General features: G+C 37.9%; 1 protein-coding gene across 1 annotated transcript; it reads left to right on the top strand.

Moving 5' to 3' along the window:
- Nucleotides 1–313: 313 nt before the first annotated feature.
- Nucleotides 314–9,390, top strand: LOC110109592 (calcium-transporting ATPase 4, endoplasmic reticulum-type). Its single transcript, XM_020840739.2, has 8 exons — nt 314–2,139; nt 2,511–2,580; nt 2,669–2,790; nt 4,453–4,731; nt 4,854–5,231; nt 6,791–6,900; nt 7,568–7,796; nt 8,316–9,390. The coding sequence occupies exons 1-8, from the start codon at nt 724–726 to the stop codon at nt 8,895–8,897; spliced, it is 3,186 nt and encodes a 1,061-aa protein (XP_020696398.1). The 5' UTR covers nt 314–723; the 3' UTR covers nt 8,898–9,390.
- The last annotated feature ends 2,900 nt before the right edge of the window (nt 9,391–12,290 follow it).

Raw genomic sequence — 12,290 nt, 5'->3', positions numbered from 1 at the left:
TTTTAATTTGTTTAAAATTTATATATTAAATTTAAAGACATCAATATTTTTCTCCAACCATCGCCTCACGGATCCCTTTTCACATAATTTTAAGAAAATCTGTTGAAAAACGACATTGCAAAATCGTTCTTTTATTTGACTTTATTGGAAAATCAACTAATTGTAGGAAAAGTACAATATTTTGAAAGATGCGGATTATACTGTAAATGTTGGTTCCTTGCTCATCCGCCACTGCACCTCCCTAAACAAGGGATCACTTTTTTTCTCTCTCATCTCTCTCATCTCTCTCATCTCTCTCTCTCTTCCGGTTCTTTAAAGGTCTTCACCACAATTTTTCTCAAAGAACCGGGCCAAACAGGTGCGACCCATCTTGGTCTCTGGAACGGTTGTGATAGATCGAACAGAACCTCTCTTTATTTTCTCCTGTCATCGCTAGCTAATTCTAACAAGCAACCCTAATCCCTTGCGTCTCTCCTTCTCCAAGCGCTCGTGCTCGCTCCAAGCTCAGATCCGGACGAGTTTTTGTTCCTTACTTTCCCCGTGCATTTGAATCATTTCAGCTTGGGTTTCCGCTTTCCTATTTTGGTATTTATTCTTGGATCGATCGATAGACGGCAGAACGCTGTGTTGGGCATCCGTAGAGATAGTACTGGTGGATTTTTTTTCGCCGTATTATCTCTGGAACGGTGTGATTTCTTGTTTCTCACGAGCGATCTAGGCTTGATGGGGAAAGGCGGGCAGGATCGGGGGCGTGGAGCCGGTCCGATGCCTCATCCGCCGCCTTCCTCGTCTTTTCCAGCGTGGGCGAGGACGGTTGCTGAGTGTCAGGCCGAATTTGGAGTTTCTGCAGACGTTGGACTAACCTCGGCTGAGGTTTCACGGCGGCTGGAGATATACGGCTTGAACGATCTCGAGAATCACTCTGGGCCATCGATCTGGCAATTGGTGCTCGAGCAGTTCAACGACACGCTTGTTCGGATACTTCTTGTGGCCGCGGTCGTTTCCTTCGTTCTCGCGTGGTATGATGGCGATGAGGGCGGCGAGATGGGGATCACGGCATTTGTGGAGCCGCTTGTGATCTTCTTGATTCTAATCGTCAACGCAATAGTAGGGGTTTGGCAGGAGAATAACGCTGAGAAGGCGCTTGAGGCGCTGAAGGAAATACAGTCCGAGCATGCTGCTGTGAGAAGGGACGGGAAGCTCATACCTAGCTTGCCTGCTAAAGAGCTTGTCCCAGGTGATATAGTTGAACTGAGGGTTGGGGATAAGGTTCCTGCCGATATGAGAGTGTTGTATTTGATAAGCTCAACTCTTAGAATGGAACAGGGGTCTCTTACTGGGGAGAGCGCAGCTGTGAATAAGACCAATCACAAGATCGATTTGGAAGATACTGATATACAAAGCAAAGAGTGCATGGTCTTTGCTGGAACCACTGTAGTTAATGGGAGCTGTGTGTGTTTGGTCACGCAGACTGGTATGAACACGGAAATTGGTAAAATCCACTCCCAAATCCACGAGGCTTCTCAAAGTGAAGAAGATACACCCTTGAAGAAAAAATTGAACGAGTTTGGAGAGGTCCTTACCGCTTTAATTGGCGTGATCTGTGCGCTTGTGTGGCTCATTAATGTAAAGTATTTCTTGACCTGGGAATATGTCAATGGCTGGCCGAGAAATTTCAAGTTTTCGTTTGAGAAGTGCACCTATTACTTTGAGATTGCAGTAGCTTTAGCTGTGGCTGCAATTCCTGAGGGTCTACCAGCAGTGATTACAACTTGTTTGGCACTGGGTACAAGGAAAATGGCAGCAAAGAATGCGCTTGTGAGGAAGCTTCCTAGTGTGGAGACATTGGGGTGCACGACTGTGATTTGTTCTGATAAAACTGGCACACTGACAACGAACCAAATGTCAGCGGCAAAACTTGTGGCTATCGGGCGGTGGACTGATAATTTGAGAAGCTTTAAGGTAGATGGAACTACATATGATCCTAATGATGGGAAGATACATAATTGGCCAGCTGGTAAGTTGGATGAAAATCTGCAGATGATTGCAAAGATTGCTGCAGTTTGTAATGATGCCAGCATCAGTCGTTCTGGGCAACATTTTGTTGCTACCGGTGGGCCTACTGAAGCAGCCTTAAAGGTACTTAGCCTGAGTTGGTATCTTTAACGATATCTGTGATATTTTTATGATAATCTTTAAGGATTGTTTCATCCGATGTAGGAAGTCCCTTTTTTGTAGCAAAGCGGATACTCTGCTTTGATAATTCTGTTAGGCTCTTAAGCATCTTGGACTATTATTTGATCTGCTATTTCTATTGTTGCATATTATGATAATGCTTGTTTGAATAATCATCCTTAACATCGTTCTTGTCAATTGTGTATGGTAATGAAACACCAAACAAATTATTTGTTTTCATGTTATTGGCTCTGCTTGTTCGTATGCTTCTTCTTTTGCTGAAATAGCCTAAATATTTGCAGATTCATAATTTCTGAATATTCTCACTCATGTAGGTTTTAGTTGAGAAAATGGGACTTCCTGCTGCGTCTGATGCTGCATCTATAGGTTCCACAGATACATTGAGTATGTTCGCTTATTTTATTTTACTTTATTCATTGAATATATAATTATATATGAATTTTTACTGTTTCTTTGTTGTTTGTAATTGAAGGATGTTGCCAATGGTGGAATGATGTTGCCCCTAGGGTTGCAACACTTGAGTTTGATCGTACTAGAAAGTCCATGGGAGTCATTGTGACATCAAAGACTGGAAAAAATACCTTACTTGTGAAGGTGACATCTTTTCTCACATCCTTAATGAGCTTTTATTGCAAGATTTTTCTGTCAATTTACACCTTCTATTTGAACTGATGTTTTGGAAGGCATAGGTTCAGACTGAATTTTTACTAATTATCACATAAGTAATGTGTTTAATCTTTGCCTAGAAAGGTAATTATTGCACGTGTCATTACAAGCTATCTTTGACTGCTGGAAGTGTAACGTTTGGGTGATAGAACTTATATACTGTTCTGTTTATGCCTTTGTTCTCTATACTAAATATCAAGCACGCAGTACCGATATTATGACTAGCTGATTCCATTAAAGCATATAGCTCTCTCTTATGCCTGCCATACAATGATTTCTTTTTTTTTAAAGGAAAATTGAGGGCTAGAAGTCAAATTTTACTGTATTGCCTAATGCAAGCGTGAATGACTTTTTGATTCATTTGATTGAGTGTTGTCAAAGGGAGGCCCATGAACTTATTTAAGGTGATGAATCTGATGGAAATCATTTATCCTAGTTACTTGATAATGATTTTTAGGCAAAAATTTTGGATATGCAAGATGTCTTCAGATCTAGAGTTCCTAATATAATTAAATGGTGCAATGAATGAAAATCACATTAGAAATTTGTATATTAATAATTTGTTAATTAAAATGAGAACTTGTTCTCATTTGATTTAAACCCAAAAATTCGGAAAAGTTTATGTCAATAATTATCACCTAAATTAAATATATCAAGAAATTTAAATAATCTAAACCCGAAGTCGTTGAATATTTTGACCACAAAAAGCATTTAGTTGTAACAAATTTGACTAAAGTCAATCCCAATTGCACTCAAAAAACAATGATGAATTTTGTGGTAGAAATAGAATAAAGTAAGAGATCACCAAACATAAAAGTTTTAGTGCACTCAAAGAATCTTGCATTCAACAAGCACATGCAAAATAGGAGGGAATTCAAAATTTTTAGTAGGAAAAATGTTGTTCTAATGCAAGCCTTAATATTTGATCATTATAATCATCTGAATTTCCTGAGTAGTTGCAAAAAAAATATCTAGTCACTGAAAAAAAAAAATCTCAATGTGAACTAGTAGGATCGATGGATAAGCATGGGTGTAAATGCATAGAAATAGTGATACATTATAACTCGATAAAAAATAAGGATAATCGTAAAACTGGAAATGCCAATCCTGCCTTCCCCTCAAAATTTCACTTGAAGAGTTCGCTTTGCTTCATCAACAATAAAGCAGTACATTTCAATTTTGTTATAGTATCCAATTCTTGTAGCAAACAGTTGCAAGTGTTGGGTTAGAAGTTCAATATCAATCTACCTGGCTTGAATGTCATTTAGCTTTATCATGTGCTCTATCTATGTGCTATAATGACGATTTAATTTATTTCTAGATAATATAATTTAAGAGCACGCTATTTTGATTTGGATATGTCATGACCCATATGTTTTCTCTTCCGAAGTTCAACACTCCAACAATTGTTCTTTGATGTGTCCTGCATAATTTTAATCACTAACTAATTGATATTTTTGCAAGTGTAAATCAGGTGCTGCTAACTTGTTTGATTGATCATCATAACTTTGTTTTGTCTTTGAATAAGTAAATCACTCAGCCATTCTGATACGTCCTATAAAGTTTAATAATCAAAGACCATTTTGACAGGGGGCTGTGGAGAATTTATTGGAGAGAAGTGTATCCGTGCAATTGCTTGATGGCTCTATTGTAAGGCTGGATGAGAGCACCAAACGTCGAATTTTGGAATACCTGCATGAAATGACATCTACTGCTTTGCGATGCCTCGGTTTTGCATACAAGGAAGAGCTTTCAGAATTCAGCACCTATGATGGTGAAGATCATCCTGCTCATAAGCTTCTACTTGATCCATCTAATTATTCATCCATTGAGAGTGATTTGGTTTTTGCTGGATTAGTTGGGCTTAGGGTGAGTTTAGATGCTTTTTTTTAATATTCCATTTACTGGCATACCTATCTATCATCCACTTATTTCCTCCTGTTATTTTCCACTTTTTATCATTTTGTTTCTCTACTTTAAAATGGCTATAGGACCCACCCCGTGCTGAAGTACACAAAGCAATTGAAGATTGCAGAGCCGCTGGAATTCGTGTGATGGTAATAACTGGAGATAACAAGGAAACAGCAGAAGCAATTTGCCGAGAAATTGGTGTATTTGGTCCACATGAAGACATCAAATCGAAAAGCTTTACTGGAAAAGAATTCATGCATTTACCTGATAAAAAGAATACATTAAGACAGAGAGGTGGGCTTCTTGTCTCTAGGGCGGAACCAAAAGACAAGCAGGAAATTGTTAGATTGCTTAAAGAAGATGGAGAGGTGGTTGCAATGACTGGTGATGGTGTCAATGATGCTCCAGCTTTGAAAATGGCTGATATTGGTATTGCTATGGGTATTGCAGGGACGGAGGTACTTGTTCTTATTTCAAATTTATTTTTTTTGGATCACCAAATCGAACAAATATTTGACTCCTAGTGTTTTGGAATTGGAGATCTGAAAATTTCAGCATATTTTTTAGTTGATTTTCAGCGGTCAAATTTGAAGTTGATAGCCATGCTACACTCATCAACTGGATACTTAGTTTTAAATTATGACTAGCTTTATGTCTTTATACTTTACACAACCATACTTAGTTCCCTATTAATTTGTCTACCAACAATTCTTAATAGCTTAATTTTGGACTTGATATCCCTGCAGTTGTAAGCTTCTCCTCCTCATTCAACCCATTCACCATGAAATACATCTCACCTCGTACACCTACACATAGCATCCTCCGCTTTAAATATTGACATCCTCAAATTCCTCACCCTAGGATCGCCACTGCCCCCAACAGCTTCTTCCTCCTCCAGCGTAGCAGCTATTATGATCCCTCCATATTTCCCCCGTGTATCAAGGGTGGGACTCCCATCTTTCTTCCATATGTTCTTATATGACCTGATCTCATTGTTTAGCTTGATCCCCTCCATCTCCGGTTGCCCACTCCCCTTGCCCAAAATGCCTTCCATAATGGTCGACCATCACACCACCTCCACCACACAATTCCCTCCTTGTTGTCCCCCTTCTGAAAACTCTAATCCACCCTTTATCGAAACCCTAGGAGGTGGATCTTGATGCAAGAAACTCTCCTCATCAAATCCCTTCTATCCGATCTCCTTTCCCTTACATTCGGCCAAGGGAATCCCAGTCAATCTTGATTAGGATTAGCAATTGGAACCGTCAGTGTGGTTTTGGATCGCATCTCCATGAGCTTTCTCATCATCTCCTTCATAATTTCTTTTCTCTTTGGTTCAGCCATTGGAATCGTCGGTGAAACTTTCGATTGCATCTCAATCATTTTCTTCATCATATCTTCTATGTTTTCAAAGCGGTTCTCTATGGATGATAGTCTTCCTTCCATGGATGAAAGCCTTCTTTCGATGGTTGAGAACTTCTCTACCACTTGGGATTTGATTTGCTCCACTTAGCCTTCCTGCACATCCATCTTTTTTGCCGTCATTGGTCCTAAAAAAGTGCTCTAATATCAAATTGATGCACCATGGAAGTAAAATCAGCGAAAGAACAAGTAGAAACTACATGATTACAAAGATAGTGGCTGATTTTGTATTATTTCTTCTACACGAAAGCAAGATACATATGATCTACAATTCGAAGATTGTCTCTCCCACAAATCCTAGTCATTGCTAGGAACTCTCTGCGAAAGAAACTACAGCAAAAAAAAATCAAAACATAATGAAAATAAAACAACCTAATTACTTTTAAATAAACTATCATATTGCTTATCTAGAAATATATAACTTTTATGAGGTGCAAAGCTTCATAAATTGCTAGTAACTATCATCTGTAGAGGTTGGTAATAAAAAACCATGAAGAAGATTTCATCTGTTTTATGATGTGGACGCATTAAGTTTAGTACTTGGTTAAGACAACATTTTCCTAATTATGTGTAATTTATTGTTCGGTATCTCCAGGTTGCTAAGGAAGCCTCTGATATGGTTTTAGCTGATGACAATTTCAGCACCATAGTTGCTGCAGTTGGCGAGGGAAGATCTATATACAACAATATGAAGGCCTTCATAAGGTTTCCTCTTCCTGGATAGCCTTCATTTGAACTTGTTAACCACATGTCTTTCACACTTATGCTTATTGTTATGAACCATTTTAATAGTAATTGCATTGCACCAGTTCATAAATTTATTATTTCATCCATGGCATATGATATTTACTTCGATTGTATTTTTACAATTGCCCTAACATCAAATTTCTGATATTTATAGTATGATCATTGCTGGAGCTTTGATTGCTATTGATTGGTATTACAAATGAATAAATAGAAGTGTACATTCTTCACATTTTTTTAAAACTATTTTTAGTTTTTCATAATTGATTAGCAATTTTTCTTTGAAAGCTTTCCAAGAAGCATTCTAAGTAGTAAAGCATTATATTTCCCTGCCTAACATTCGAAGTGCTTTATTTCAATAGTCTTAAGACGTACAACCCTATTAGAATTCTGTCTCTGCTTTGTGCCGTGTACGTTTATGACTGCCTAACTTTCAAGTGTTGTTTAGCTGTTATATACCATTGTAACACTTCATTTTTTCTCGCTTTGAGTGGAACTTTCTTTTTGAGGCCATCTTTGTGTTGATTTTGGATTTTTCTCTTGTTACATGCATTACTCTATACTACTATGCTACAGTTTTAGGGATTCTGATTTTTTTTCTGATTTGCCTCGATGTTTCTATTTGAAGGTACATGATCTCCTCCAACATTGGTGAAGTTGCATCTATCTTTCTAACGGCAGCCTTAGGTATTCCTGAAGGGCTGATACCAGTTCAGCTTCTGTGGGTCAACCTAGTCACAGATGGTCCTCCAGCAACTGCTTTGGGATTTAATCCTCCAGATAAAGATATCATGAAGAAACCACCTAGGAAAAGTGACGACTCGTTGATCAGTGCTTGGATCTTGTTTCGTTATCTGGTAATTCTCTTCCTAGTTATGTGGCTTATTCACTTAGCAGAGTGTTGAACAATATATGTCTGCTAATGTAGTTTCTAGTTATTTCTCAAGACATTTTGAAATATTTATGAAATCTTTTGTTAACATATGGCCAAAAACATTTTTCATTTTGAGCCTTATCTAATCTACACATGATGATTTAGCTTACTGACAGTTCTTTATTATAAAATGCCACTTGTCTAGGACTCGAAAACATGTTTTGTTGGAATTTCTAGAACATATTAAGGCTTCGTTTGGGGCGGCTTTCTTAATGCTTCATAAAGCAGCTTTTTATTACAAAAATTTTTAATTCAATAAAATTTTATACTAAAAAGTTGCTTTAGAAAGCAGTAATAAACCCGTCCCAAATGAAGCCTAAATCAAGTCTCTTTCATTGAAATGATTGTATTGATAATTTTTCTTAGCAAGCACACGGGAGATTTTTCTGTTGGTTCACAAGTAATCTCAAGCAATTAAATCAAAGTATTTGCTCTCTTGCAGGTTATTGGGTTTTATGTTGGGATTGCTACTGTCGGAGTTTTCATTATATGGTACACTCATGGATCCTTCTTAGGCATTGATTTGAGCGGTGATGGGCACACCTTAGTTACCTATTCCCAACTATCTGACTGGGGCCACTGCCCCTCCTGGGAGGGCTTCAAAGTTACCCCATTCACCGCTGGAAATCGCATATTCTCTTTCGATTCCAATCCTTGCGATTATTTTCAGACCGGCAAAGTTAAAGCCATGACTCTCTCTCTCTCCGTCTTGGTCGCTATCGAGATGTTCAATTCACTCAACGCCCTATCGGAAGACGGAAGCCTGGTTAGGATGCCTCCATGGGTCAATCCATGGCTTCTTGTGGCCATGTCAGTGTCCTTTGCTCTGCACTTTTTGATCTTATATGTACCCTTTCTAGCCCAAGTTTTTGGGATTGTGCCCCTCAGCTTCAATGAATGGCTTCTAGTTCTAGCAGTTGCTTTCCCAGTTATTCTGATTGATGAGGTGCTCAAATTTGTGGGTCGGTGCAGTAGCAGACCTTCAGCTGCTGAGAGAACCTCAAAGAAACATAAGGGCGAGTAGCTGATTAAAGCAGGCGGTAGTTCTACCCAAATGTTCTTTCATTGTCGACCTGCTACTCTTGTTCTATTCTTTTCTGAATCAGAAGCAGGTTTCAGACTTCCATTTCACAGTAGAACATCAGGAAGGGCTGAAAATTGAACTGGGCTCTCTCATCAAAATTGAGATTTCCCGAATGAATTCCACTATTGTTTAACGTTTATTCATAAATTCTAAGACGACTTTAAAGTTTTAGTATTAATAATTCTTCTAAGTAAATTTTGATCTAATTGATAGTTTAGGCTTGCAGCTTGTATGAAATGGGAGATGACAGAGCTTCTTGTGTACTCCAGTAATCGATCTTTTCTACTTTTGAAGCTGGTCATCTCTAAACTATTTATCCACGTTGACAGTAGCTTCATTCTCGGTAATAAGTTTTTTTTTTTTTTCTTTTTTGATACAGTATTATTTACTATATCTTTTGATCTTAAATCGATTTACGAAAGCACTTCTTTAAGTTTCCTGTCATTGCTGTCATCTTTAGCTTTATTAAATTATTTCTGGTATGTTTTGTAAACTTGTCTCTGCGTATCGACTTCTGTTACATAAATTGAAAATTACTGATGATTTTGTCGACGTTGTAAGAGCTTGGAGACATTGGTGTAGTCTTTTAGATATCATTTTGCCATATGTTTGGTCGTTCTTCATTGAAAAGAGAAGGCTTGAGAAGGAGAAGTCTGGTATAAACCTTGATATTGACATTGGAAGTTAGTCTCATAAGTGATAGACATGTGTCCATGTTGTTGAGGATGAAGTCATGAGCATCAATTTTCATAGAAATAATATATATCAACCTTATAGAAGATGACATGATAGTAGTTTAAAAATCATAATCAAAGATGTTGGTTGGGAGATTGAGTTCAATGATAGTGGTTGAGAGATAGCAATCGAGCGAAGGTTTTAGAGGACTATAGTGTAATAGCCAAATTCTTATTTTTTTAATTTTCTCTATGAACGTTGTGGCAACTAGGTTGGTAATGCTCCAACGTTGAGGCTCGGGTTTTTGGATCAAAAAAATATGTTATAAGAATGTGTTGGGGCTCCGAACGGCTCTGGGTGGCTCTGCCAAAGCACTGGGTCTCAGGTGAAGATTCTAGGAGAATTTGGAAGATTCTCTAAGAGAGCAATGGGGTTGGGTAAGCGAGCACTATGGCACTCGGTCAAAATAGTAATTTTTAAAATAATAAAATATCTCAATACATTTCATTAACCCTCTTACACCTGGCCATTTCCCCTGATTTTTGCATGCCTTTTGAGGAGAGAGAGAAGAGAGGGGAAGATGGTTGGGGCATTTTCATTGGTCAGACTTGTTACAAAATTTCTTCTAATCGTTGCAGGTAACCCGAATTCTATCATTATTGATGTAAAACAAACATGCGAAGAGTTGCTTTGGGATTGTAACAATAAAGATTGAATTTGCGCATTGCTAATTAGTAACTCATGCTTCAATCAAGTTAAATTCTTAGAACTTTTTCGTTGGAAGATTAGATAATGGTAAGCCGTTACAAGAGGTTAGCAAGACCGTTGCAATAACAACAAAAATTAAATAGTAGTACTAATAGCAAGTAATCAAGAATCCACAGCGTAACATCAAGATATGGTCACTTAAAGTTTCTACTCACTCAATCACTCTTTGGCTTTAGCGGATGAAGACGAAGCATATGATGAGAGAAACTGCCACTAAGAAGATGGTACCGAAGGTCTTTGTTGATGGAAAGGTAGCCACGGACGGAGAAGGGGTAGATCTCCCAATGAGAAGCAAAGGCGTCTTAAGTTTTTGGAGATCGATCGTCTCTGCTAAGCAGTAGAGGATGCGCTTGACGTATATTTCCACCATTTTGTCGTATTCCCAGTCAGGCTTGTAGAATGGGGAGAGGAGGATGTCGATTTCCCCTCGATCGTTGTAAGCGAAGTCGTGATCGACCTCAGAATCGGACATGCACCATAAGCATGAGGAGGAGAGAACACAAGGAGGAAGACAAAAAGAGAGAAAAGGGTGGTGGAGAGGGGGCCGGCGGCTTGAATAGGAGAGAGGGGTGGGGACGGCTTGGAGAGGTGGGGAAGAGGCTAGATTTTGAAAGAGCTTAGGTTAGGTTAGGGTGGGGGTGTGGTTTAATCTAAATCTGAAATTAATCTCAGATTTTGATTAAATTTGGAGGGAAACAATTTGAAATTTGATTTCAAATTAATTGTAATTAAGGCATTGATTGAGGATTAATGAGGGGAAGCCATATATGGGGCTGGCGGCATGGAGAGAGAGGGGGAAGGGGATTATGGGGGAGTTAAGCTCTTTCCAAACAAGATATGACAATTAGGCGGGAAAATAATGAATCCTCCAAAATTAAATTTCGAATGGATTCAAATGTTGAAAACTTTCCTTTTCTTTGATTTCACAAATAAGGAAAGTTTTGAATTTCAAATTTTGAATTTCAAAATTCAAATAATTTCTTCCTTTAATGCTAGATCTAAATTAGAGAGTCATTATGATGATTGAAATCATCATAATGGCTTGATTAATGGGTATGTGGCCGGTGGTCAAAGGGGGGAAGGGGGATTTGTCGTCAGGTTGAGGTGGGTTTGGATGGTGGTTGAACTTGGGGTGGTGGAGCTAGAGGATGAAGTGGGTGGGAGATGTTAAGCAACCGGTGGAGGTGGACTTGGAATGGGACGGCAGGTGGAGAAGGGAAGGAGGATGGTGGAAACACAAATAAAATATAAAATAAGAAATTATCACGAGCCGTGGACTCTTCCAACAACTGGTGGGCCTTGCACTTGCTCACCTCGAGCTCTCTCCCGTCTCTCTAGTGATCACACAAGAAGAAGAAGAAACACAAGAAATTTTAAAATATGACACAAAATTGAATATGACTGATGATATTTGCATTTATCAATCTAAAATATTTTATTAAATATTATATCAAATATTCTATTATTTTTATCCCGTGATAGAAATTTTAAAAATATTATTTTTATTTTAGTAGGATAAATTAAACATTGAGAGTAAGCAGTAATAGTTTAGTTACAATTAAATATAATCAACACTTCATCAATTTATTACTTAATTCAGCACGTATATTTGCATGGGCTTTCAGTATCAACATATCAAGGGAAGCTTAAGCATCACTCGGCATTGATAGCACAAACATATATTATACCGTCAATAACAAAATCTTGCTTGCCAACAAGCATAAGTCCACATACCCCATCAGTGAACAACTTAAGATTGATTCTCACATAAATCAATCCTATTTTTTCTATATATTATTTGAGATTAAGATTTTATTTGAGACAATTTTTTTACTATTTTTTAAAATAAATTTTTGGTACAAAATTTTTAATTTAAGTAATTTTTATACT

Source organism: Dendrobium catenatum, unplaced genomic scaffold (assembly GCF_001605985.2).
Source record: "Dendrobium catenatum unplaced genomic scaffold, ASM160598v2 fragScaff_scaffold_716, whole genome shotgun sequence".
NCBI lineage: Eukaryota > Viridiplantae > Streptophyta > Magnoliopsida > Asparagales > Orchidaceae > Dendrobium > Dendrobium catenatum.
The sequence above is the reverse complement of the archived record's forward strand: the minus strand, read 5'-3'. Positions and strand labels throughout refer to the sequence as shown.

Excerpts from the sequence above, each read along its gene's own strand:
- LOC110109592 (XM_020840739.2), top strand. The coding sequence starts at position 724 with ATGGGGAAAGGCGGGCAGGATCGGGGGCGTGGAGCCGGTCCGATGCCT. Across the intron at positions 2,140-2,510 it reads CTACTGAAGCAGCCTTAAAG|GTTTTAGTTGAGAAAATGGG; the intron begins GTACTTAGCCTG and ends TCACTCATGTAG. Across the intron at positions 4,732-4,853 it reads CTGGATTAGTTGGGCTTAGG|GACCCACCCCGTGCTGAAGT; the intron begins GTGAGTTTAGAT and ends AAATGGCTATAG.